Raw genomic sequence first — 27263 nt, forward strand, 5'->3', positions numbered from 1 at the left:
GAGTCAGTCAAAGTGAATTTACATTAATTATGAAAGTGTAATGAAGAAAAAACTAACAACATAATCTGTCGAGAGGGTTTTTAAGGAATTTTTTCTTCACAGTTTAAAAACATGTTTAATACATTGTTTTCACTTCTGTTAAACATAGTTGACATCTTCTAAATCTTGTTAAACATAGTTAATGTCGTCTAACTCGATGTTTCGAGAATAAGAGAGATTGTAGAAGCTTTAAATTTCAAAAGTTTGTATATTTAATAGAAAACAAAAATTAGTTCGTGCATTAAACGGGGATTCAAAATAGTTTGTATATTTTATTAGCAAATGAAAATTAGTTTGTGTATTTTTAAGAAATTTTCCTTTCACAGTTAAACGACGTATTTAATTAAACACTAACGTCGTTACCACTGCCGTTAAACATAATTTATGCCGACTACAACTATGTGTAAAACCTATGAATTTCAAAAGTTTGTGTATTTAATAGAGAACAGAAATTAGTTCGTGTATTAAATGAGAATCTAAAATAGTTCATGTATTTTATTAACAAAAGGAAATTTGTCTGCGTATTTTTAAGAAATTTTCCCTTAATTTATGACAATGAACTCTTTTCTCACCGCTGTGACCACCGCGGAAGTGCTGCTTCATCGTGTAAGGTAATAGAATTTGTTTACACTTGTTCGATCTCCTCAGTTCATAAATGAACCACAAACTTCTTCAGGCTCAATTTGCATCCATGGCGGAAATATGGCAATGGGAGGTTGGGAGATGGAAAGCTGTTGGTCATTTGCAATCTCACAGCTTGGACAGTGACACCCTTGGAGTTCTCTTATGACTGACATTCTGCGCTTGTCTATCTCCAGAGATCGTCACTTCTCGGTTTTCTCTATCCAAAGAACAGGTAAAACACTTTTAACTTGTTAGCGCTATGGACCTAATTCAAATTTGATCTCTCATAACATCCAAAAGTCTCAAGACTTTGTGATTCTTTTAGTCTTGAATATTGTCCTCTAAGACTCTGTCTGTTTTTGTCTTCCTTGATCAGACAGTGGCGAGGTTAGTCACAAACTCATGGCAAAGGGTTGAAGCACAGAAGAGGATCATTTGGGCTTGTTCATGGAACCAGTTTGGCCACCAGTCTGCAACTGTACTATTTATGACCACTAGTTTCGTTCTCTATAGCATCACTGTACTATTTATGCAAATTGTAAATCTCATTCTTTCTTGTGTTACTCTGTATTAACTCAAAAACATTATGTCTGAACAAAACATGAATCACTCCTTTTCCTTGTTTCCATCTCAAAGACACAAATACATTCCCAAAGAAGAGTACAATTTTCACATGTAACATTGTCAATAAAAAAACTAAAGAGAAGAAAACATAACTAATCAACTCTAGGGGCTACAATATAATATTAAACTCATATTATCATATACCTCAACATCTCTGAGATTGAAGAGGTAAGGAAGAAGAAAGCTCCTTTCTATGCCCCGACGCACTAAGCCGCGAGGTCTCGCATAATCCCCATAATAACCAAACCAAGTGACCCATTTGCCAGTTCCCACCTACAACTAAAGAGATACATCAAACTTAGAAACTACAGTCATATCTAAACATGTCCATATGTTTACATATATACCTATAGAATGAAGATGCTCATTTTGTTTCCGAACTGTGAGGAGTTGCTGATGTGTTTCTAGTCTTCTTATACCAAAAGAACATGGACCAAAGTGCTCTAAACAATACTCCATTGGCAAAATGCGGAACAAACAAACGCCCGCAGTACGGATAGTACGGTCCAGGAAGCTTAATCAGAGTGAAGAACATCATCATAGCTATCAAATGCCATGGTACTTCCGCTTCCTACAAAAACAAAAAAAAACTCTTATCTCTAAGACCAGTAGGATTTTGAAATTGTTACAACAACTAATGATGCACAGACCTTAAGACGAGGAGAGATGTTCAAAGCGGTTCCTTGTAGAATGCCTCCAACAACAATACCGATGACTAAAGGGAAAGGGACTAAAGCAAGCTTCCTCTCATGTGCACAATAAGACATCTCGCTAACGGAAGAAACCGCCAACACGGGAACAAACAAGAACTTAACGACTGATATGGCGAGATCAAGAACCAGCTGCAAGAAGTTCTCGAACGCTCTGTTCCAAGGGAAGTCCTTGACCGGCTGTGGAGAATCATTCCAAACATCTTTTGCTTTTCTCAAAAGGGTATCGAAAGTAAGCCTCTTTGAGTCCCCTGAATGATCAGATTCCATATGAATCGAGCGGCAGAGGAATCTCTTCGATGCTTTAGCTTCATTTGAACCCTTGAAATCTTTACTGATGTTAGAGTAGAACTGCAAACACAACTAACAACTCATGAAGTTAAACCTCAGAAATCACTGTTTCTTGTGATGAATTGATCTACTTAAATCTCAGAAACGCTATATCTAAGTACAAATATCACTTAGATAATGAAAAGGAGCAACCTTTTTATATGAGGAATTGAGATTCGATACAAGAGAAGAGAAGAGAGGTTTCCGTTACCTGGGTCGGTGAGTGGAGTCGCGGAGCCAATGAAGGTCGAGGAGAAGAAAGGAAGAGATGAGACATGGCCATTTTATCTTCAAACCCTGTTGCTTTGGTTTGTGTCTTTCTCACAGAGAGAGGAAAGGAAGGAAGGAGAGGTTCTCTGAACAGAGAGGATAAGAACCGAACCTAGAATTCAAACCCTAGTGCGTGGAGGAAGCTGGATCACCTGCGACAAGGACCAGCGTAAGATCACGTGAAATCCACATGCCGGCTACGTTGACAATCCAGCTGGATCATGAATTTTTTTTAACAATGTTTTATTGAAACTGATTTGGAATATATTACAAGAATATGACAAATAATAAAAAACTAATGGTTTTTCCACCCTGAAAAATACAAAAGATAAAAATGATTGATGACACATTAGCAATACCAAACTAGTCTTGTTTCGAAAGTAAGGTGAATTAGGTGTTTCCTTTCTAGCAATAACATACGGACTTCTAATACCTTCAACGAAATCACGACAATAATTCTCATAGTTTAGATACATCTTTTTCTTCAGTTTCTTTGATCAATTTTGTCCCGAATTAGCTTCAGTTAAGCTACTGTTGAACATGCTTGAACTACAAAGTACAAATCAGGTAGATAGTCGGGACTGACGATTCACGTCCCAAAATCAAAACCAACACGACAAAAACACGGACCACAAGGGACAATAGAACCATAATCAGATCCAAACCGAAGCAAGATCCATTTCAGGAAGAAGATTCCACCCCAATATAATATCTCCCACCTCAAAAACACCGTAAAAAAGATGTAGAAATAATAGAAACAAATGTATCCAACCATAGCAATGGGGGTTAGAGAAGAGACACCAAAACAAAGTTCTGAATATATGTACAACTATCCGCTCCGTTGGACCTCTCACCACCAAGCAGATCAAGTTATATCCATGACGAAGACGAAGACAAAAAAATAATTAAGAGGTAAAGGTGGGAGGCCGGTACCGGTGTTAGAAAAACAACCGACCGGCCTCAGATCTAGATTTGTCAAAAGACGGCTACCGGAGAAAGCTGAGAAAGATTGAATTATGAAATTTTTTTAACTTAGTTTTAGTTATAATAAGTTGAACCAAAAAAGTTTTGTGATAATAAGTATAGTTATAATTTATCATATCAAAAAATAAAAATAAAATCAAAACTTTGTATCCGCAAAAAAAAAATACTAGAATAGAAAAAGCAAAAAGAAATATTTTATTAGAAAAAAAGAATAGTTTGTTATTCCATCAAACATGATGGTTTGTTTATATTAAAGTAAAAAAGATAAATTTATTATGTGCGCAGTGATACTAGGTTTTACGCATTTATTTTCACACGAAAACCATTTATTTTCACACGAAAAATGTCGAGATTGTTGGCACAGTTGTGTTTGATGTTATTGTATATTTTTTATTTGACTTTGTAAGATTTTTCTTGAAGACCATTACTAATGTTGCTTTTTATATTGTGTTTTTGTTGCCTTGTTAAAAATCTTCTAGAAAAATTAAGTAGAAAATCATAGTACATTAAAAAGTGTATAACCACACAAGTTTTTCCTCGAATGAATATTATGTCATATCATAGATATCTTTGATGAGACATTTCAATGTTATGGACATGTTTTCCGAGTACCAAGGTGGTAAGTGATTTTCTGAAGAGGTCGGCTACATTGTCGCATGATCAGATATATTCTTTTTTTCCTTTGTTCTTCTCGATCTATTGAATATATAAGAAGACTTCGTATGTATATGTTAGTTTTGTCACTTTAATATATCTTTCCATTTGACCAAATTTTTTTTATCTTTCCTTGGCTTGGGCAACATATGTTGTGTTATGTTCATTTAATATAGTTAGCTTCGCTTTCTCATTAATCCCAATGTTTGAACGGATGCATCGATTTATTGATCTTAGCCATACACATTATTTGCTACATGTAATACGATAATCTTCTCATGATTAGAAGAGGTGGCCACAAGCGTCTATTTCTGAGAATGCCAAAAATATAATTATGCCTCCGATCTTGAATATGAATCATGTTTGCGATTGGGATTGGATCTGATATAAATCATTCACATGTAAAGCATTCATTTTAATTTTTGAAGATTAGGATAAAATAAACCTAAATCAACGAAAAACATGTTTAATTTCATTTCAATGTCTTCACGTGGGAGGTGAGCTAAATCTTGCTAAAATAATAACAACAAATCCCATATCAGGCCGTATACATTTTCCAAGGTACACTAAAGTTCAAACTGCACTTAGGTATAGTATTTCAGAACCAAATATCTATTCATTTATGAAGATTTTCGAAATAGATTATTTTGAGCTATAAGTAATCTGCTGATGATCGGAGTGTTAAGAGAAGTTGATTTATCTATATTAGAGCGTTTCAAAACTCTTTTGGTATATGTGGACTGGTGCACAAATATATGTTTTTGAGAATTCTCAGTTTTTAGGTGAAGACAATACTTTATCTATCAGAGATCTTTCAACATAAATTATCCTTTGAAATAGTTTGATGCCTTTTGTGTTTTTTTTAGTTCCAATAATATTAAGATCATCAACATATATTACAATCATAAAAAATCCGAATGTTATTTTCTTGATGAAAAGAAATGGGCATATAGGATTGTTTACTATCTTTCTTTTGTTAATGCTCACTGAAATGATTATATCACATACATTCATATTGCTTTAATCAATATAATGATCTTTGCAATTTTGTTGCACATAAATCTTTAGGTTTAGATTTAATGCTTTTGGCATTTTCAACTCATCTGGAACTCTTATATAGATATCAGTATATAATGTTCCATATAAATATTCAGTATCAACATCTATGAGACGTATCTCAGAGATTTTCATTAGCCTGTAAACTCATCAGGAATCGAAACATAATTGTATCCATAACATAAATATGTTTCATCATCAACAATTTCAGGTCTTTGTGAAAAGCCATGGACCACGATATGAACTTTATATTTAATATTCTCATTTCGCTTTCGAATGAAAACTCATGTGTATCTGACTAGTCTCACATTTGGTGTGCGTAGAATTGATCCGAACACTTCTTGTTTGTTTAAGGAATCAAGTTTGACTTGTATTGCACCTATCCATTTTCCAATCATGTCTCTTTTGCCATTTATATACAGATTTTGGTTATGTATCTTCGATTTCCTTATTTATCTCATTTGAGACAAGATATGAGAAAGCATCATCAACATCATAATTTTCATTTCTTTTCCATATGTTTCTATTATGGATGTAGTCGATAGAAATCTTATGATTTACTTCTGATTCATGATTCTCTACTTTGTTAGTAGTCTTGTCATTTTCTTTATCCAAAATAATTTATGATATTTTGGTTGTATTATGTCTCTCAGCTTTTTTTTGTTTTCTAGGATTTTAGTTATTAGAGCCAACTAATCTAGCACGCTTCAAACATGTTTTAACCTTATGTGTATCATCTCATTTTCCTTGCTCATTTGATATTATAATACAAACAGAAGCGTTTGTAGCTGATATATGAGATTTAGTTACCATATTGGCATCCGAAAATCATCAGATAGGTGATTTGCTATATACTTTGCAAATGCATAATTCGCCGAGCTTCTAATTTTTACTCTTTAGTAGGAGGATCAAGATGGTACACTCCATTTGATAAAATTTTCTACATTTAAACGTACAACACATGTCATTTTATTCCCCTGAAAAATCTCTTGGAATTTCAGTGAAATACCATGTGAAATCTCTATGATTTTACACATCATTATGGTATCCGAGTGACCGAGCTGATCATGTCAAAATCTGAAATCTACTATATTTTATTTTAAATGATTTGATTCAGTTGAATCTATATCAATATGATGCAATCCTATTATGCAATCTCAAAGGAAGTAATGTAAAATTTTCCAATATATTCCTTTGGAAATATTTATCATAATTTAAATACATGTACCTTTTCCATCATCAGTTTCACACTGAATATCATATATGTGAAAGTGTATGTCTTTGAAACTCAACAAATTATTTTTAGAATTCGGAGAATACAAAAAATTGTTTATGAAGAATTTTGTTCCATTTGGCGACATAAAGTATTACATGTTCCTTCAGTCAAGTCTGCAGAACCTCATATTGCATTGAAAATAATTCTTGTCAGTTTTATGTTAGAAAATATCTCTTTGTCTCATAATAGTTTGAGTTGTTCCATTATTTTTTATACAAATTTCTCGAATCCATTTCTTGAAATTTGTTCCACTTGTATTGTGATCCATTTATGTAATTATTGCAAACGCCAACAAAGAAAAACGTTAAAATTCATTCATAAAAACGTACAATAATTATATACTAAGGCGTCGTTAAAAAAAAAATTATCAGTCTAAAACTGAAATGATTGTAACTATACATTAATGTGATGTTAAAAACAAAACTATTCTAGTTCGCTTTAGAAGTGGTCTAGTCGAGTTCTTTTGTGAAATCGGGGGATTCAAAGTACGATTTCTCTTCAAGATTCTCCATGAAATTAATTTTTTTCGCTTTGAATTTTGTGAAATCTGGACATAACTTATGTAATAACTTATATATATTTAAGGGACTACAACATGCACATGACAAGTGTCCTTTAGATCCAAATATGTAACATACAGTCTCACGCTTCTGGTTGATATCCATTTGGGTTCTATCTTTGATATGTTATTCAGATCTAACTCACTTTTAAATCTCCTCCATTTGGAGTTGTAAGTTTTCTCATGTCTATTATTGAAGCGACGACCACAACCCCAATAAGTTTGACTTTTCCTTTCTGAAACTTTTAGCACCATATCATTTATTCATGGAATGTATTGGCTTTATTTGTACGTCAGGAATTATGGTTTTTGATAAGGAGATCATTATTTTTCTCAGCTAACATGAATGTAACAATCAATTGAGAAATATTATGTATCCACATATGTGATTGATGTAATGTAGTATGTTCCACGAAAACTTAAGCTTCTTGATATTTACCATTTGGTTTTCTATATAATCATAAAACTTTATTTGCAACGTATTAATAATAGAATTAAAAAAAAACCTTTTACATGAATAATATAAGTAGTTACAAGAAAAATAACACATAGAAAAGTAAATTTACATTTCTGATGAACTATTCATGAGCAAATTTTCCGACAAAGAGACCATACGTACAAGGAAAAATCACAACCACACATAAAATCAAAAACAAACGAATCATCTTTCTTGCAAGAAAAAATCGAACGAAAATTATTTGAAAAGTATTTGAAAGAAGATGAAATGTTTAAATGAAATGAATGACTGAAAAATTAGTGTATTTATAGATGAAAAATAATGTTCACTGCTGTTTGGAAAATATGAAAGTTTTAAAAAACTTCCCTTGTGAACGTTGGCATTAAAGAGCTTGAACCAAAAATCTGCTTCAAAATATTGTAATAAGTAGTCAATCAAATCTAGTCAATTTCATAAGAATTATACACAGGTGGCCAATAATATAATTATGGTGATAAAATTGTTCATGTTAACTATTAAGTAAATTATGTGGCGAGTCACCCGACCAAAATTTATTGATAAAAATGATATGGGTATTTAGAAACGAAATATAATAACAAGTTGACAAACAACCCACATATAAGCGAATAATGGTGCTTAAAATAACCACTACAAAATAATAATATATATAGTATACCGGCCATTAAATTATGATATATATTATATTTATAATATTTGTCGTATCAATGAGTGATCATGCTGACAACATGTTATAATAATAACTATAATTTATCATATTTACAAATAAAAACAAAAATTTTATACCACAAAAAGAAGAGGATACTAGAATAGAAGAAGAAGCGAAACATAATTTTTTTTTGGAAAAAAAGAATAGTGTATTATTGCATCATACACAATAGTTCATTTATATAGAACTGAAAAGAGAAAGTTACCGTGCATGCATAGTGATAGTGAGTTCCGCACGCATATTTTTTCACGAAAAGATAGCAAATTTTTTGGTGCATTATTGTTTGGAGTTAGTGTAGAAAGCTACAATTATTGAAATAATTATGAGAAATTACAAAAATACCACATTCATAATACCATTTTTCATGTTTACCTTCACCACTTTTACCCTCACTTTGAAAGAGGTAAAAAACTATTTATAACCGCAGGGTTAACTAATATAGACTTAGGGTTTAGAGTTGAGGGGTGGTGTACGGTTTTTGGAATGTGGAGTGATATCTTGCATATTTCCATTGTGTTATCCATTCACCGATATGGATTTTGATCATATAGACTAGGAGTTAGCCATGTTTAGGTTGCATTTTGCATACATGAGTCTTTATTAGGTATTGGAGTACCATATGGAGTTCTTGGAGACATTTGGGTGCATTTGGAGCTCAAAAGAGGTGATAAAGGTGATCATTGGACGAGCAGTGCATGGGAGCGACCCTACCGGAGCGACGCCATGAACTCGCTGTGCCTTACCTCTCAGAGCGACCTTACCAGAGCGACCTCACGAGGTCGCTTGCGATTTCATCGTTTTGGAGTGAAAAAATAGACCCGGAGCGACCTCCTAGAGCGACGACACAAAGTCGCACTAGCTCCAAAGCGAGGTCAGCACAGCGACACCCCGAAGTCGCTCGGGTTTGTGTCAATTTGAGACACGAAGAACAAGCCGGGAGCGACCTCCCGGAGCGACGTGCCGAGGTCGCTCCCAACACCCAGAGCGACCTCCCGGAGCGACGTGCCGAGGTCGCTGCGCTTCAATTATTTGGACGAACTTATGATTAATCAAGGGGCTTTTGGTCATTTGTTATGCACGTTTTACACTTTCTAAACCTAGGTTTAAGTACCTTTTGTAAGCCATTGGAGGCAGATCATCTTTTATCTTAAGAAAACCACCAAAAACCTCTTGGAAAGTTCTTCTCTTTGATTCAGTTGATCATTTTTGTTATGGCAATCCTGTTGTTTTCATATCGATTCTCTGTATTTCTCTACATGATTAATCTGAAATCCAATATGGGTTTAAGAGGAATCATGGAGATTAGGGAGTAATCACCCTTTGGAATTCATGGGTTAGGGAGATTAAGGGTGATTAGGTTAGAGTTAGGATGTTTTAGTGTAGATCATTCTTAGTCCTTGCTAGTAGAGTATTCATAATGCATCTTCTGAGTTGGCCTCTCAAAAGTTGATCTTTAGGCATTTTCCACCCAAAAGGTGTTTGATGAAATGCCTGAGACAACTCTTCTAAGCTTTTAGCATACTTTACCAAAGACATTTGTTGTTAGAGATGCTAAGATAGCCATTAGACTTGTTAGTAATGATTGCTTTCATATTATTCAACCAAAGACATTTGATGTTTGAAATGTGTTAGTAAATGAACATTCATCTAGACATAGAGCTTGTTTAGAACTATGTCTAAGCTTAAGGTTGATAGTTTGATTGATCGTTTGCCATCCTTTGTTCGAAACTTGATCACCCAAGGTCTAATCCCTATGCCCATGAGTTCTCTTTTCTTTTAGTCAAGAAAGTTACTTCATTTATCGCTTTTATTATTCTGCAACTGCATTAGCATTAATCATTAGTTTAGAAATCTTTTAAATCACCGGTTGCACTTAGATTAAGTGAGTACTTGCATTCTCAGTGCTTTGAAATCCCTTAGAATTGGTTCGACAATCTTTTATACTACATCATTTGTCTTAGGAGCCTTGAAAACTCCTAACATCAAATTGGCGTCGTTGCCAAATTCTGAGTAGATTTGAACATTGAGATTTAGTCACTTGCTTGAGACTAAGTCATTTTATTTTTTTCTTTTGTTACTGATTCTCCTTCTTCACCTCCCTTTTACTTTCAGGTGTATGAACTTGAGGAGCAGGGGTCCATCAAACCTAGTTCCCAGAGTTGCAGACATCAGAGCTTTAGAGAGAGAGTGTGCTAGAAAGAGAAGAGAAGAAGAGCAACATGCTCACTTGCAGAGATTGGATATTGATATGGGAGACCAACCTCAAGATGATGCGAACGCCAATGGAGCCAACAACGTTCCACAACACCCACAGCGAGCAGCTCGACCCATTGGCACTTATGACCGCCCCAACATTCATGGTCATAGACTGGGAATCCGAGCACCGGCTGTGGCAGCTAACAATTTTGAGATCAAATCAGGACTCCTCAACGTGATCGAGAACAACAAGTATCATGGCTTGGCTGTAGAGGATCCATTTGATCACTTGGACAGGTTCGACAGCTACTGTGGGTTGTCAAAAACCAATGGTGTGTCCGAGGATGCCTTAAAGCTCAAGCTATTCCCTTTCTCTTTGGGGGATAAGGCACGTCAGTGGGAGAAGTCTCTACCCAGCGACTCTATCACCACTTGGGATGACTGCAAGAAAGCATTTTTGGAGAAGCTCTTCTCTACTTGAAGAACTGCTAAGCTGAGAAATGACATTTCCAGCTTTCAACAGAAGAACTTGGAAGGATTCAGTGAAGCCTGGGAGAGATTCAAGGGCTACCAAGCTCAATGCCCACACCATGGTTTCTCTAAGGAAAGCTTGCTGAGCACATTCTATAGGGGTGCTCTTCCTAAGTACAGAGCTAGATTGGATACAACTAGCAATGGGTTCTTCTTGGGAAGAACTGAGGAAGATACAGAAGAGCTGGTTGACAACATGGTAAAGAGTGACGCAGTCTACAGTGGAGACCACGACAGAGGCAGTAGAACAGATGACAAGCAGACGAGGAAGGAGTTAAAGGCTCTACAGGATAAGATAGACATACTCATTGCTGATAAATCCACCCAAGAGCAGCTGAACTTTGTTGGTAACCCAAACCAAGAAACACCACCTGTTGTCCATGAGGTTGAGGGTTTGGAAGGTCAAGAAGAGCTGTGTTTCATTAACAACAATGGTAGCTGGTACAAAAAAGAGCCAAACTTTCAGTACAACAACTACCAACAGAAATCATATTCCAACAACCAACAGAGTGGTTATCAGCCTAGGAACAACCAGCAAGGCAGCTATCAGCCTCAGCAAAACTCTCCTCCTGGTTTCAACAACAAAGGACACCATTCTTCCCAACAACAAGCTAATCCTTCTACATCTACTCCTCAAGTAAGCAGCACTGATGCCCTACTGAAACAAATCTTGGAGTCTCAGACTAGAAGTGATAAGCATGTTGGTTATGAGTTGAAGAACCTCCACTCAAAGATTGATGGGAGCTACAATGATCTCAAAACAAGTTCAAAGCTATGGAGAACCAGTTTGCTGCCATGAACACTCACCAAAATCGCCAACAAGGTTCTTTAGCTGGAAAATCTGAGCAAAAACCCAAAGAGACGATGAAAGCTATCACCCTCAGGAGTGGTAAGGAGTTACCTCATAGAGCTCTCACCAAGGATGCTGACAAACAAGGTGAGAGGGTGGCCATCAACATAGATGATGAAGTGGTGATTGTTGATGAGAAGATCAATGATGAGATTTTGGAGAAGATTGTGGAAGCCAAAGGTAAAGGAAAGGTTGGGAAAGAGAAGAAAACAATGAAAGATGGTGAAGTTGTTGTTCCAGCAAGTGAGAATTCTTTTGTTCCTCCTCCCTATGAACCCAAACTTCCATTCCCTGGTAGATTCAAGAGGCAGCTGCTAGAGAAGTACAAAGCTCTATTTGAGAAGCAGATGAGTGAAGTTCAAGTTACAATGCCCGTTATTGATGCTTTCATGCTGATTCCTCAATATAGCAAGTTCCTGAAAGATGCTGTAGCTGCAAAGAAGAAGTAGATGGAGGGCATGATGATTCTTACTCATGAGTGCAGTGCCATCATCCAGAGGCTTGTTGTTTCAAAGAAGCTTGAAGATCCAGGATGCTTCACATTACTCTGTGCTCTTGGACCTATGGTATTTGAGAGATGTCTCTGTGATTTGGGAGCTAGTGTCAGCTTGATGCCTTTATCTGTTGCTAAGAAGCTTGGTTTTACTCAGTACAAGAAGTGTAGACTTTCTCTGGTATTGGCTGATCGTTCAGTGAAGTACACTGTTGGTATCTTGGAGGACCTCCCCGTGATGGTTGGAAACTATGAGATCCCTACAGACTTTGTGGTGCTTGAGATGGGTGAGGAAGCTCAAGATCCCTTAATCCTTGGAAGGCCTTTCTTAGCTACAGCAGGAGCTATTGTTAATGTGAAAGAGGGCCAGATTGATCTCCACTTGGGTAAAGGGCACATTCTCCACTTTGACATCAAGGAGGTAATGAAGAAACCAACAATTCAAGGGCAAGTCTTCTACATTGAAGAGATAGACGCCATTGCTGATGAGCTCCTTGAAGAGTTGTCACTAGAAGACCCTCTACAACATGCTTTGCAATATTGAGAGAGGTTGAACTGATTGAGAACCTGGAGAGTACTGCCTATTGGATGATGCTGGATTCACACAAAGGGTTTGTTAGTAAGGATCAGTATGAGGACCTGCCACAAGTGGTTCATCAAGAAGCCTCAGTCACTCAACAAGAGGACACCCAGCTAGATGACTGGAGCGAGCTTAAGGCGCCTAAAGTGGAGTTTAAACCTTTTCCCCATGGTGTAAGGTATGCATTCCTTGGTCCTAATGAAACTTATCATGTTATTGTGAGTAGTGAACTTACTGAAACTGAGCTATCTGAACTTTTGAAAACACTTAAAAGATTTAGAAAAGCAATAGGTTACTCACTTGATGACATCAAAGGAATATATCCCTCTTCGTGCATGCATAGGATACATCTTGAGGATGAATCAATGACTTCTATCGAGCATCAAAGAAGGTTAAATCCTAACCTGAAGGATGTTGTAAATAAGGAGATTCTTAAACTCTTAGATGCTGGTGTCATTTATCCTATTTCAGATTCTAAATGGGTATCTCCTGTGCATATTGTACCAAAGAAAGGTGGTATCACTGTAATTAGAAATGACAAGGATGAATTGATACCAACAAGGACCATCACATGTCATAGAATGTGCATGGATTACCAAAAACTAAACTATGCATCTAGAAAGGATCATTTCCCATTACCATTTATTGATCAGATGCTTGAGAGACTTGCAAATCACCCATTTTATTGCTTTCTTGATGGATATTCGGGGTTCTTCCAAATCCCCATACATCCCAATGATCAAGAGAAAACGACATTCACATGTCCTTATGGTACCTTCGCATATCGAAGAATGCCATTTGGTCTATGTAATGCTCCAGCCACCTTTCAAAGGTGCATGATGTCAATCTTCTCTGATCTAATTGAGGATGTTGTGGAGGTGTTTATGGATGATTTCTCTGTCTACAGATCTTTGTTTTCTGCTTGTTTGTCAAATTTGTGCAGGGTCCTACAGAGATTTGAAGACACCAACCTTGTGCTGAATTGGGAGAAGTGTCACTTCATGGTTAAGGAAGAGATTGTGCTGAGACACAAGATTTCAGAGAAGGGGATTGAGGTGGATAAGGCTAAGATCGATGTTATGGTTGGTTTGCCCCCACCAAAGACAGTGAAAGACATCAGAAGTTTTCTTGGTCATGTTGGGTTCTACAGAAGATTCATCAAGGACTTCTGCATGATCACTAGACCATTTACCAGACTGCTGTGCAAAGAAGCCACTTTCAGCTTTGATGTGGAATGTCTAGAAGCTGAAAGGTGAACTCACCAGTGCTCCAATTGTCCAGCCACCTGATTGGGATCTCCCCTTTGAGATCATGTGTGATGCTAATGACTATGTTGTGGGAGTTGTTTTGGGGCAGAAGAAAGATGGCAAAACCCATGTGATCTACTACGCGAGCCAAACCCTGAATGATGCTCATATGAGGTATGCCACAAAAGAGAAGGAGATGCTAGCCATTGTCTTTGCCTTTGAGAAGTTCATAAGCTACTTGGTGGGATCTAAAGTCATTGTCCACACAGATCATGCTGCTTTGAGACACCTTTTGGCCAAAAAGGATGCAAAACCCAGGCTCTTGAGATGGATCCTTTTGCTTCAAGAGTTTGATTTAGAGATCAAAGACAAGCCAGGAGTTGAGAATGGTGTAGCTGATCACTTGTCCAGGCTGAGAGTGGAGTGTGGCATTCCTATTGACGAAGGACTTCCAGAGGAGCAGATCATGGCTATTGGAGCAGTGATGGCAGTTTGTGAGACTGGTAGAAAGCTTGAAGAAGTCAAGGCAACAGAAGAGAAAGAACCTTGGTATGCTGATTTGGTGAACTACCTAGCCACAGGAAAATACCTTTGAATCTTGTGGGCTATGCCAAGAAGAAGTTCTACAAGGATGTGAAGAGGTACTACTGGGATGAGCCTTACCTCTACATTCTCTGCAAGGATCAACTTTATAGGAGAGTGGTTGCTAATGAGGAGATTGATGGGATCCTTACACAATGTCATGGATCATCCTATGGAGGCCACTTTACTACCTTCAAGACTGTTGCAAAGGTGCTACAAGCTGGATTCTGGTGGCCACACATGTTTAAGGATACACAAGACTTTGTTTCAAAGTGTGATTCATGCCAAAGGAGAGGGAACATCACCAAAAGGAATGAAATGCCTCAAAATCCAATCCTTGAAGTTGAAGTGTTTGATGTGTGGGGTATTGACTTCATGGGACCATTTCCATCATCCTTTGGCAACAAATACATCCTTGTAGCTGTTGATTATGTCTCCAAATAGGTGGAAGCTATTGCAAGCCCCACCAATGATGCTAGAGTTGTAACCAAGATGTTCAGGAGCATCATCTTTCCAAGGTTTGGAGTTCCAAGAGTTGTGATCAGTGATGGAGGCTCTCATTTCATCAACAAACTGCTTGAGGGACTTCTCAAGAAGAACGGTGTAAAGCACAAGGTAGCAACTCCTTACCATCCTCAAACAAGTGGTCAAGTTGAGATTTCTAACAGAGAGATCAAGTCCATTTTGGAGAAGATTGTGGGGATTACAAGGAAGAATTGGTCAATTAAGCTTGATGATGCGCTTTGGGCTTATAGGACAGCTTACAAGACACCTCTGGGGACCACACCTTTCAACCTAGTGTACGGGAAAGCTTGCCATCTGCCAGTGGAGCTTGAGTACAAGGCACTATGGGCAGTAAATTTGCTGAACTTTGACATCAAGAGTGCCAAGGAGAAAAGACTTCTACAGCTACATGAGCTTGATGAGATAAGAATGGATGTTTTTGAAAACTCAAGGATCTACAAGGAGAAGACTAAAGCTTTCCATGACAAGAATATCCTGAAGAGAGAGTTTAAAGAAGGAGATCAAGTTCTTCTCTACAACTCTAGGCTGAAGTTATTTCCAGGAAAGCTTAAGTCAAGGTGGTCCGGTCCTTTCAAGGTCAAGGAGGTTAGGCCATATGGGGCAATAGTTTTGTGGAGTACTGATGGAAGAGACTTCACAGTCAATGGACAAAGTGTTAAGCTCTACATGGCGACTGCACCAGGGGAAGATGGGGTTTCAACTCAACTTTCTGATCCTACCCCGGCCTAATCTAAATGGAGGCAAAGTCAAGCTAGAGACTTAAAACAAGCTCACTTGGGAGGAAGTCCCATGTATATCCTTCTATATATTGCATTAGTATTTTCATTTTCATCATATTTCTAAAAAAAAAAAAAAAGAATTGAAGTTGTGTGCAGGTGCTTGATCGATCCGGTTTGAGCAAAGAATCAGGCGTGGGAGCGAGGACCTAGAGCGAGGGTGAAAGTTCGCTCCAGCTGGGAGCGACGTTACCAAAGCGAGTGTAACAAGTCGCTCGACTTTACAGCGTTTTGGGGATCGAAAAATACTCTCGGAGCGACCTCCTAGAGCGACGACACGAAGTCGCTCCAGCTCCAGAGCGAGGTCACCACAGCGACACCCCGAGGTCGCTCGGGTTGTGTCGATTTGAGAGCGACGTCCCACAGCGACACCCCGAGGTCGCTCGGGTTATGTCGATTTGAGAGCGACGTCCCACAGCGACTACCCCAGGTCGCTCCACGACCGGTTCAGGTAAGTAATCTTCGATCTAATCCCAGTTTAATTTATTTGGACCGGTCCCTTCCCACCTAAACCGAACCAGACGACCCTAAACCTACCCCACAACCCTCGATTTTCATCTTCCTCACTCTCCCTCCCCTCACAAACACTCATACTCTCTCAAACTCACCCACACCAAAAAATCCCATAACTCTCTCAATTCTCAACCAAATCACCTAGTTCTTGTTTCTAAATCCAAGCTTTCGCCCATGTAGTCTATTCCCCATCACCCATTCACCATTTACTTTCATCCAAATCAAGGTATTGAGTTTTTAAATTCAATTTCGTAGGTCCATGAACCCTACAATTTGAAAGTCGAAATTTGGTCATTTTCTTGCTTGATTGTGGTGAAATAGACTAGGGAAATCTTATCTATCAAGTTGGATTGTTAAATTAATGGTGAAATTGAGTTTAATTTGAACTTTGACAAAATTAGGGTTCATGGATTTGAGGCTGTTCGAAATTGACCTTAATTGAGTGTGTTGGTGGGTGAACTGGGTGTGTTAAGGTGTTTAAAAGTTTGATTAAATAATTTTCTCATTCTAGAACCACTTTGATTATTGAATTTTACTTAACTTGTAATTTTCATATTTTGATAAGATTGAGAAGTGTGATTTTTTGCTCTTAGCTTGGCTTCTTAGTGCTAAATGTGTGAAATAGTTGCATTGGGTTAATTTGAGCTTAAATTGCTAGTTTATTTGTTGAGTTTACTCTTGCAATTTTCATTTACAAAGTCTTAATCTTCTTTGCTTCCATTTACTTATCTCTTTTCAAGTTTTGAATTTTTCAGGTACCAATGGTTAAGAAAACAAAGGGAAAGCTAGATGCTGAGAAGCAAGAAACTGAAAGAGAAGAGTCTGCACTAAGTGGGAAAGCCTTAGCCTCCAAGCCAGCTGGCTCTGGGACACAGAGGACTTCTCGACAGCAAACCTTGGCTGCAAAGAAATCAAAAGAGCAAGAGAAGAGGGTAGGGAAAAGTGTAGCAGTTCCCACTAATGAGGAGAGTGACGATGAAAGTGAGGATGAACAGGCTCATACAAAGAAAGCCAAGATGTCAAAAGGGAAGGCGGTAGCTGTTGATAGGGACATGGAGAAAACTCCATCTGTGGAAGAGCTGTATGATCACTTGCTGAATGGGGTCACTTGGACTCCAACAAGGTTCGCCGACCTTGATTTGCTGAAGGAGTTGGGTCTTGATTCTGATATTGAGGCGATGCTGGGACATTTGAAGATGCCAAAACTCCTCACCATGGCTTACCCTGTCTACAAGGATGTCTCCTGTCAGTTCTTGTCTTTCCTTGAGGTCACTTACCATAACACTCCGCATGTGAGGCAAGGATGGGGCAAGATCAAGTTCAAGGTCAATGGGAGAGACTACAACATGAACTTCAAGGACATTGGGAGAGTCATGGGGTTCCAAGACTTGGAAAACTCCTCTCTTCCCAAATGCGAAAATCTCCCCACCGAGCTTTGGAAGTTGATCACCGGAAATAGGCACTCTACCGGGACTGACAAGAACTCACATATCCGGCATCCGTCTGTGCGCTACCTCCATAGGATGCTCGTTCATGCATTCTATCCACGGAAGGAAGCAGGTAATGTCACCGAGGAAGATATGCGACTGCTCTGCCCGGCTATCCGACCCTACGCCGCCCCTGGAGTGTTGCCTCTTCCAAGCACCGACATCTATGCTACCTTTGGGATGGTCAGTTTCTTCGTGAGTCGTCTCGAGCACTACCGAGACTGGGCATGATACACCTCTGATTCGCGCCCAAAGGTTGGAATTGGCGGGTTGATCACACCACTGCTTCAATTTATGAATGTTCCCTTGGGAAAGGACGTAGCAGGACCTAGATTCATTGATGGCACTTACTTGAGGATTGCCACTTATTTCAGCGGGATGTATGGGAAGAAATACGTATACTACTACTACTTGAAAGGCAAGCCTGTTGACGTGGTTCTTCCAAACAAGGACCTGGCGAGCTTAGAGAGACTTGGAGCTATCAGCTTTAACATTTTCCAGGAAGACTTTCTTGGAGAGCACGGGTCTCTCGGTCCCATTGCTGCACCAAGGAAAAGGAGTGCCCCGACGAGACATGACGAACCTGCTACGGAAGCATCTGAACCCGTCTATGGACCTCCGCGCTACTACTTCAAGCCATATGCTGGAGTTCTTCCTCCTGGTGCGCTTCGTGACGCTCATGAGCATATTGGTCGACTTCAGAGATGGAACAAAGCACAAGACATGACGATATAAAAGCTGAAAGACAATTGCAAGGCGCTTAGCAAGACTGTGAAGAAGCAAGCAAAGACTTCAACCAAGTTCATGAAGAAAGTAGCTGATGTCTTGACCAGGGGAGGAATAGCTGGATGTAGCTCAGCAGTCTTCGCCTTCGCGAATACATCAGTCCCCCAGCCTCCACCTCAGCCTGCGGATCTTGGTTTCCCCCTCACTGCTAGACAGCTCTAGCGCAAGTGGAGGAACCCACCCATTGAACCCTCCACCTCAGGAAACAAGTCCCCATCCCTAGCCTCTTCTGATAATGAGGTCGAGATTGATGAGGTTCAGAGCCAGCCATGGTTTGGAGGCTACAGCTCAGCACCAGGTGGTTACTACACCACATTCCCACATGACGACGACGATGCTGGGGCATCTACCCCTACTCACTATCCGTAGAAGGTACTTCATTACTTTCCCTTGTATATACCATTTCATTTTTTGCATATTAGCTTTCTTTTGGGTATCTTTTTCTACTTGACAACACAGAGACTGTGTAACTTAAGTTTGGGGGAGGTACCAAGTATTTGATCATGTTTGCTTTGATGATTTTGCATTGAGTCTTGCATACATACCTTTTTGCATTAAAAAAAAAATCATATAGATTACATCACTTGCATTTTTAGGAGAGTCTAGAGCATATAGGTTGCATTCACTTGCATTGGGAGCAATGATTTAAAATGCCTTGTAAAGAACACTACCTCGCGCTTGAATAGCTATTGCATCTCTCAAAAAATCTTGTATGTTTCGAGGCTTGAAAACTCTTCTTGAATCTCATTAGTTGCTGAAACTCAATCTTTGATGCCAACTACAACTTTATTTGAACTGAACGAACTTAATGCTTCTTGCTCATGGTCCCTTGTGTACTGAGTCATGGCTATACACACTTGAGTTGTCACATCCTTTACGCCAATCTTTTTGACAAACTCGAGTGGTAGATCACTCCCAAAACCCTTTCCTCCTTTTAAGCTTTCATTATTTGATGAGTGAGGCCTTTTTCGGAAAGTCTTACATGTGCATAATGTTGAGAGTATCGGGAACGAAAATGCTTGATCTTCATTCTTGCTAGATTAGGCACTCTATTGTTTAGCTATAGGTGGGGGGTGAGTGTTGTGATTATGATTTGGGAGCATGAAAAGTTTGAAGGAAAAGAATAGACTCTTTGTGTTTAAGTAAATACTCTTATTGGGATAAGTAGATAAACATCTAGCTCAAGTTTATGAAAAGTCTTGGCCCCCAAAAATAAAAAATAAAAAAATAAAAAAAGAAGAAAAAGGGGGCTAGCAAAGTTGTTAGGAGCTAAGAAATGTTTTTAAATCGTGAAAGAAAAAAAAAATCCCTCGTAGATTTCAAAGAGAAAGAGTTTTATGTGAAAAATGTTCTTAGGATCTTTTGGTGAGAGATGTGAGTTGAGTTTGACATTGGGAAATGATTGTGTAACTTGTATGTTTGGGAAAAGGGTAGAACAATGGAGATGGAGCATTGTATGCATGGGCTGATCCCTTTCTTAGATATATTATGTGCAATGTCAAGGCTACTTGTCTTGAGAGTAAACCACCTTAAAGATCATGTATCTTGAACCTCTTGACTCACTTGAATAAAAAGTCTTCCCTTACCCAACCAAATGATTTGGACCAATTGACCATTTGCAAGAATGCACCTGATGTTTATTGCTTAATGAATGTGAGAGTTGGTTGATTTGAATGTGTGGATGCTTGATGATGATTGTAAGGGCAAAAGGAGTTGAGATAGACCTAGAGAAGCTAGAGTATAATAAGAGAGTGTGCTCATGTTGGATTTAGATGTTGAATTGAGTGCTAGATGTGTTTCTTTTGGCTATGAGCTCTCACCTTCAAACCTCTCTCCCTATGAGTTCTAGAAAGTTCACTTGTGGACAAGTAAAAGAACAAGTTTGGGGGAGTTGATATCTTGCATATTTCCATTGTGTTATCCATTCACCCATGTGCATTTTGATCATATAGACTAGGATTTAGCCATGTTTAGGTTGCATTTTGCATACATGAGTCTTTATTAGGTATTGGAGTACCACATGGAGTTCTTGGAGACATTTGAGTGCATTTGGAACTCAAAAGAGGTGATAAAGGTGATCATTAGATGAGCAGTGCATGGGAGCGACCCTACCGGAGCGACGCCATGAACTCGCTGTGCCTTACCTCTCAGAGCGACCTTACCAGAGCGACCTCACGAGGTTGCTCGCCATTTCATCGTTTTGGAGTGCAAAAATAGACCCGGAGCGACCTCCTAGAGCAACGACACGAAGTCGCTCCAGCTCCAGAGCGAGGTCAACACAGCGACACCCCGAGGTCGCTCGGGTTTGTGTCAATTTGAGGCACGAAGAACAAGCCGGGAGCGACCTCCCGGAGCGACGTGCCGAGGTCGCTCCCAACACCCAGAGAGACCTCCCGGAGCGACGTGCTGAGGTCGCTGCGCTTCAATTATTTGGTCGAACTTATGATTAATCAAGGGCCTTTTGGTCATTTGTTATGCACGTTTTCCACTTTCTAAACCTAGGTTTAAGTACCTTTTGCAAGCCATTGGAGGCATATTATCTTTTATCTTAAGAAAACCACCAAAAACCTCTTGGAAAGTTCATCTCTTTGATTCAATTGATCATTTTTGTTATTGCAATCCTGTTGTTTTCATATCGATTCTCTGTATTTCTCTACATGATTAATCTGAAATCCAATATGGGTTTAAGAGGAATCATGGAGATTAGTGAGTAATCACTCTTTGGAATTCATGGGTTAGGGAGATCAAGGGTGATTAGGTTAGAGCTAGGATGTTTTAGTGTAGATCATTCTTAGTCCTTGCTAGTAGAGTATTCATAATACATCTTCTGAGTTGGCCTCTCAAAAGTTGATCTTTAGGTATTTTCCACCCAAAATGTGTTTGATGAAATGCCTGAGACAACTCTTCTAAGCTTTTAGCATACTTTGCCAAAGACATTTGTTGTTAGAGATGCTAAGATAGCCATTAGACTTGTTAGTAATGATTGCTTTCATATTATTCAACCAAAGACATTTGATGTTTGAAATGTGTTAGTAAATGAACATTCATCTAGACATAGAGCTTGTTTAGAACTGTGTCTAAGCTTAAGGTTGATAGTTTGATTGATCGTTTGTCATCCTTAGTTCGAAACTTGATCACCCAAGGTCTAATCCCTATGTCCATGAGTTCTCTTTTTTTTTTAGTCAAGAAAGTTACTTTATTTATCGATTTTATTATTCTGCAACTGCATTAACATTAATCATTAGTTTAGAAATCTTTTAAATCACCGGTTGCACTTAGATTAAGTGAGTACTTGCATTCTCAGTGCTTTGAAATCCCTTAGAATTGGTTCGACAATCTTTTATACTACATCATTTGTCTTATGAACCTTGAAAACTCCTAACATCATGGAGTTTAGGGTTCTAATAAATATACAAATAAACATTTTATTTTTTTAAAAAAAATTTTAAAAATAGTTTAAAAACAATTTTTGAATTTCAAAAATAAAACAGTTCGAATTTGAAAACATAATTTTTTTTGTTTTATTTATTTAAATAATTATTTATTATATATAGTAAGGGTATAAAAATCATTTACCTATTAATAAAGAATATATTTTTGAAAGTGTCTCTTTAATAATGGTAAACATGAATAATGATATCAACCGAACGGTAAACATGAAAATTCCCGAGTAATTATAGTGATGGCATTTTTACATAAAGCATTTACATTGTGAGACATATCATGCATGTCAGATATTTCTTTCGGTAAGAAACTCAAAATATCTTTTGACACAGAAACCAAAAACTCATGTGAATAACATATTCGGTTTACACTAAATTTTTTAATATTATCTCATTATCCCAGTCCCAAATAATATCATCTAATTCGAGTCTAACTTTTTCATTTCTTTTTACTCTCGAAACCTTCAAACTTTTTAAGTATTTGAAAAAAAAATCACAATGCTTTACCTTCTTCACTCTCCTGCCGGTGATTTGACTATTTCAGACTCTTTAACTATAATCCTAACCTTATTTACTCAATTGCCGGTGATTCTTTAACTCTAGTGATTCTTTAACTTTGGAGCTTGTTCTATATCATATATTCAACATGGAAGATTTGATTAATTCATTTTTTTCCCTTCTTCTCATTTTATACATTCTCAATAAAATTATCCTTAGATTTGAATCAATAATTTTTCTCTGTCACTAGAATCATGCATACATTTTTATCATTTTGTAGCTATTCCCCTTATCCACACTTCTCCTCCATTCTTTTCCCGTCAACGCTTTCCCTAATTGATGAAACAATTTAACAATATAATTAAAAAAAATATAGGGAATGATTTGTGACTACATAATTCGTTGAGAGTTGCAATATCGTCACAAAACATAATGACTAAGTTGCAACTGCCTTTTTGTGTAGTTGCAATTACACATAATAGAGTGACTACTTAACAACTATGTTATTCGTATGTTGTGGTAATGTAGTTAGCATAATAACTAATTTGTAACAACATTATTTGTATGTTTAGTTGCTAAAATTATAATCTGAAATTAGAAAATTAATAAAATCCAAGTCAGATATTAATTTTGGAACATCTATTGAATTCCTTAAAGCTTACAATACAAAATACAAAATATTTAGATTTTCCTTTTATAGAAAAAACAACTATAAGTTATGAACTACTTATGGCATTTAAGTAATTGCTGCGGATAGAGGTGATGCGGTCATAAAATCTGAGAATGTTGGTTCTTTACCTTGCATATAGGTGACCACTATCTTCAAAATATTTATTTGGATTTGTTGCTCAGCAGCTCTAGCTGTGGTTTCAGCATCACATATAGCATTAGCTGGTGCGGTTTCAGCATCACATCGAGCATTAGCAGTTGCTTGCTCTTCAATTAGACGTTGAGAATTTTGAAGTTGAACTTCATGGACCTCCTTTTCTCTTTTTGTTTCCATAAAGTTGAAGAAGGCTACCAAATCCACACTCACATCCTCTCATATCTAAAGTAGTAGTCTGGAAATAATCAAATCTTTCACTTATTAATAACTAACAAAACTATATTCAAATTTTAAAATTGTGAAATGGTTTACCCCAAGAAATATCTAGTTCATTTCATTTGGGCAAGCTCGGGAATATAAGAACTCTCACGATCATTCTCACAAAAGCGTTGTTCTGCCTGGGACAACTTATTGTCTAGTTTTTTTCATAAGCTTGGGCTATTTGCTGAGCTTTTAAATCACTAAATGTACCGTCAGCTTTTGTATGTGTCTTTATAAACACTTCTCCAATACTCACAGGTCTTCCCAATTCTTCATCCTAAAATCATAAAATAAACGTCAGATAGATAAATTTGAAACCTTATAATTGGCTAAGTTACTTTTTGATCTATGTTACCATATTTTGTTGAACCCATAAGAAAGACATTTTTCCTGCAAAGTGCTTGAAAGGTCCAAGTCCACTACGGTCAGAGTTCCGACATTTTGATGTAGTTTTATTCTTTTTATTGGCTGCATCAGTGGCCCAGTAGGAACACATATTTTTCCATAATGTATCTCCAATCCAAAGTGGTCGTATGCCTTTCTTCTTTTTCTTGGCACACCATTCCTTTCATCCGATTTAAACAGATGATATCAACCTCATCTCGTACAAGTGTAGTGATCGAGCTATCCAAATGATGTCCTTGCTACACATCAACAAATTTGTATGTAACTAACTAAGCAAGTTTGAAACAAAAAAGTATGTTAGTTAAAATAAGGATTTTTTTTTTACCGCGAAGTCTTCAAAATATTGACGTTCAAATTTAAGGGGAGTTTCTGACCAGCAGTAATAAGGAGAGTTAAATTTGGATTTTAAGAGCTTTCATATCTTTCGAGCCAGTTTCCCACCATCACGATCAAACCTAGAAGATGAGAAATTAAAGTTGTTACACATTCAATCCATTGAAATAAAGTCAGACAAGAATTCAAATATAAACAAGATAGCACAAAAATTTAACAGTTATGAAGCAAATAAACCATAAACTGATAGAAGAACTAGCCATGGCGCACTTAGGCAAAGCTTACAACTTATATAGAACAACAAAATGAAATGAAAAAAACTTTAAGCGAGAATAGAAGAGGCCAGACTGAGACAAAACATATAAATCCACAATCGAGTATAGTGTACTCTAAAGCAGATAAAGTAACCAAACACAATCCAAATTCAATATAAATAAAGTGAACTTCTTTACCAAGTAGTACTCGTCTTTTGGAACCGGTGATAAGACTGGAAGATAGTTCTCACGTCTAGGAATTGCAAGCAAATCATCCAGAGTCACTGGATTTTGAGGCGGTTGAGAACTTGGGTTTTGATTCAGCGTTTGATGAGGGTTGTGTTCCGTTGGAAAATAAGAATCATCACTAGTCGGCGAGGAAGCAGGGAAGTGCGGTGGATGACGCTGAGGCTCCGGCGTCGGGGAATTCTCTGGGACAGAAGTTTGAGTATGTGCGTATTGTACAGGGAGAGACACAAAATCTCTTGAATTAGAAAAGCTTGGGTTCGAGGCAGAGTAACTTCTTCCGGAAGAGCTATTAACGCCACCAGCTTGACTCCTAACGCGACCACTACCGGTACTCCCACCGTGACTCGTGCCACGACCACCTGCGTGACCTTTTAGTGATATACCGATCGCAAACATCGATTTAGTTCCGTGAGGAGTGAGATTAGGTTAAGAAGAAAGGGATGATGCTTAATTTGTTTTTTAAATATAAATGTGTAATGTGTGAGAACCGAAATTCGCACTGTCGATTTCCGTTTAAATTAAGAAACCAGGAAAACACTAATTTCCCAGAGGTCCCGGATCTCTGCGGAGCCAACGACAAGTGACCAAATATATGCGAAAAATATGAAAAGATAACAAAACGAATTTAGAGAAAACAGTAGATCTTATTTCGAATCCGCGTAAGAGCGTTACGATCATTACGAGAGATTATAAAAGCTTTGACCGCAAAGGCTGTCAGCGAGTTACCTAGTTCTGGTGACCTAAAACCTTAAACCTAGTTGACTCGCAGCTCGATAACAAAAGACGAAAAAGATACAAAAATGTTTTTGATTGATTTCAGACTGAACCTTATTAAATGCTGCCTACGTACCTCTTTCGAGGATCAAGCCGAACGTAGTTCAATTGATAGAGCTGGACAAGAGATCGAACTGCCTGGGCGATTTCGTTTAGTAATTGAGTGCCAGTCATAGAAACCAAACTTGTCGAGAATAAAGCCTAAAGTTTCTAAGTGCAGAGAATTTTGAGTCTAAAATAGTTCTCCCTCATGCCTCTCGCCTAGGACTCCTTATATACTTCTCCATGGTCGGTTTGTGCTTTTCCCCTTCTACCCTTAAGACGTCATAGCTCAAAAATGGAGATATTCCATTTTTCTCGATCTTCATGATTATCTTTAGAAACTTGACATTTACCGCGGAAACTTGACATTTATCTTGTCTTACGAACCAAGCATAAACCGTCATAAGGTTTATGGGCTTTTGGTTAGGAAATCGTAAGTGGGCTTCGAGTCGCGTTTTAAGTCTCTTTGGGCTGTCTTTCGACTCGAAACGTTTATTACGGTTTCTTCGATAAAAACAAACTTCCCGCGGTTTTTATCGTAAAGTTTAACTGATGACTCCGATCGATAAGGAACAACGAATGGTTAAACTGTGGCCTACGGGAGATATCATTAGACAAGAATGCATAGATTCGTGTCGCATCGACGTTTGGGAGAGTCCGGTCGCTATGTAGCGACCGAGCCGTGTGCGTGCTCAGTCGCTACGTAGCGACCGAGCTTGGCTTGTGCGTGGTCCGATGGCCATACTTGAGCTTGTCCGCGCCCGATTTGGATACGTGTCAGTTGCCTCCGTAAAATCGGTATTTAGTGGTTCGATTGAGATTAGATCAAGATTTTACCGCAAGGCTCTTTGTGAAGATTCTTTTTACGAAGAATAACTTTCGTAAAAAATGTTTACGCTGATTTTTACGGAGATTTGGACATTAACTTCGTCGTAACCGTTTTTGACCCCAACAGTTAGCCCCCCAGCCCGTTAGAATCGTGGATGGTTGATGACTTTCTAGAGTTCGGTTAGGCGAGTTAGGCAAGATAGGCATGTTGGACGAAGTTCGTATCCGAATATTCGTAGACAAACATTGACGAAGAAAAACTTATGCATATAAAGAAAAGTTTTTTTTTTTTTTTTTATTGGGGCTGCGCCTTATGAAGGCTGCCTACGTACCCTTGTCGAAGGGATCAAGCCTTTCGTAGTTCGTCTTGGAGTTAAGATGCTTACGATCTGTTTTCCAATGAGACATTTACGGTTTAGTTATGTGTCATGTAGAGATTATCAGGCATGTTTCTGTTGATGGCATTTTATATCG

The 27263-nt window shown here is 38.0% G+C and overlaps 2 protein-coding genes and 1 non-coding gene across 7 annotated transcripts; all 3 read right to left on the reverse strand.

Moving 5' to 3' along the window:
* Nucleotides 1–1254: 1254 nt before the first annotated feature.
* BNAC05G51640D lies at nucleotides 1255–2805 on the reverse strand. Of its 4 annotated transcripts, none has more exons than XM_013865724.3 (4): nucleotides 2539–2805; nucleotides 1938–2360; nucleotides 1635–1858; nucleotides 1255–1566 (listed from the first exon to the last, which is right to left on the reverse strand). In XM_013865724.3, the coding sequence occupies exons 1-3, from the start codon at nucleotides 2608–2610 to the stop codon at nucleotides 1652–1654; spliced, it is 702 nt and encodes a 233-aa protein (XP_013721178.1). In that variant the 5' UTR covers nucleotides 2611–2805; the 3' UTR covers nucleotides 1255–1566; nucleotides 1635–1651. The 4 variants fall into 4 exon arrangements, with proteins under 4 accessions (XP_013721178.1, XP_048613035.1, XP_022558607.1 ...); XM_048757078.1 differs by having other exon boundaries at nucleotides 1255–1560; nucleotides 1938–2348; nucleotides 2539–2722; XM_022702886.2 differs by having other exon boundaries at nucleotides 1255–1560; nucleotides 2539–2722.
* An 8191-nt stretch (nucleotides 2806–10996) lies between these two features.
* LOC125588063 lies at nucleotides 10997–11103 on the reverse strand. Its single transcript, XR_007324459.1, has one exon. It is a non-coding gene; the product is annotated as a small nucleolar RNA R71 (small nucleolar RNA).
* A 12320-nt stretch (nucleotides 11104–23423) lies between these two features.
* Nucleotides 23424–25638, reverse strand: LOC106425015 (variant surface antigen E-like). Of its 2 annotated transcripts, XR_001284986.3 has the most exons (5): nucleotides 25095–25628; nucleotides 24635–24764; nucleotides 24260–24548; nucleotides 23956–24181; nucleotides 23424–23878 (listed from the first exon to the last, which is right to left on the reverse strand). XR_001284986.3 is itself a non-coding variant. In XM_048759174.1 (3 exons), the coding sequence occupies exons 1-2, from the start codon at nucleotides 25539–25541 to the stop codon at nucleotides 24759–24761; spliced, it is 453 nt and encodes a 150-aa protein (XP_048615131.1). In that variant the 5' UTR covers nucleotides 25542–25638; the 3' UTR covers nucleotides 24363–24548; nucleotides 24635–24758. The 2 variants fall into 2 exon arrangements, 1 of the variants encoding a protein (XP_048615131.1); XM_048759174.1 differs by lacking the exons at nucleotides 23424–23878; nucleotides 23956–24181 and having other exon boundaries at nucleotides 24363–24548; nucleotides 25095–25638.
* Between the last annotated feature and the right edge of the window lie 1625 nt (nucleotides 25639–27263).

Source organism: Brassica napus, chromosome C5 (assembly GCF_020379485.1).
Source record: "Brassica napus cultivar Da-Ae chromosome C5, Da-Ae, whole genome shotgun sequence".
Taxonomy (NCBI): domain Eukaryota; kingdom Viridiplantae; phylum Streptophyta; class Magnoliopsida; order Brassicales; family Brassicaceae; genus Brassica; species Brassica napus.

Coding starts and splice junctions, on each gene's coding strand:
- BNAC05G51640D (XM_013865724.3), bottom strand. CDS start 2,610: ATGGCCATGTCTCATCTCTTCCTTTCTTCTCCTCGACCTTCATTGGCT. Junction 2,361..2,538: donor GACTCCACTCACCGACCCAG/GTAACGGAAACC, acceptor ATGAGTTGTTAG/TTGTGTTTGCAGTTCTACTC. Junction 1,859..1,937: donor ACATCTCTCCTCGTCTTAAG/GTCTGTGCATCA, acceptor TTGTTTTTGTAG/GAAGCGGAAGTACCATGGCA.
- LOC106425015 (XM_048759174.1), bottom strand. CDS start 25,541: ATGTTTGCGATCGGTATATCACTAAAAGGTCACGCAGGTGGTCGTGGC.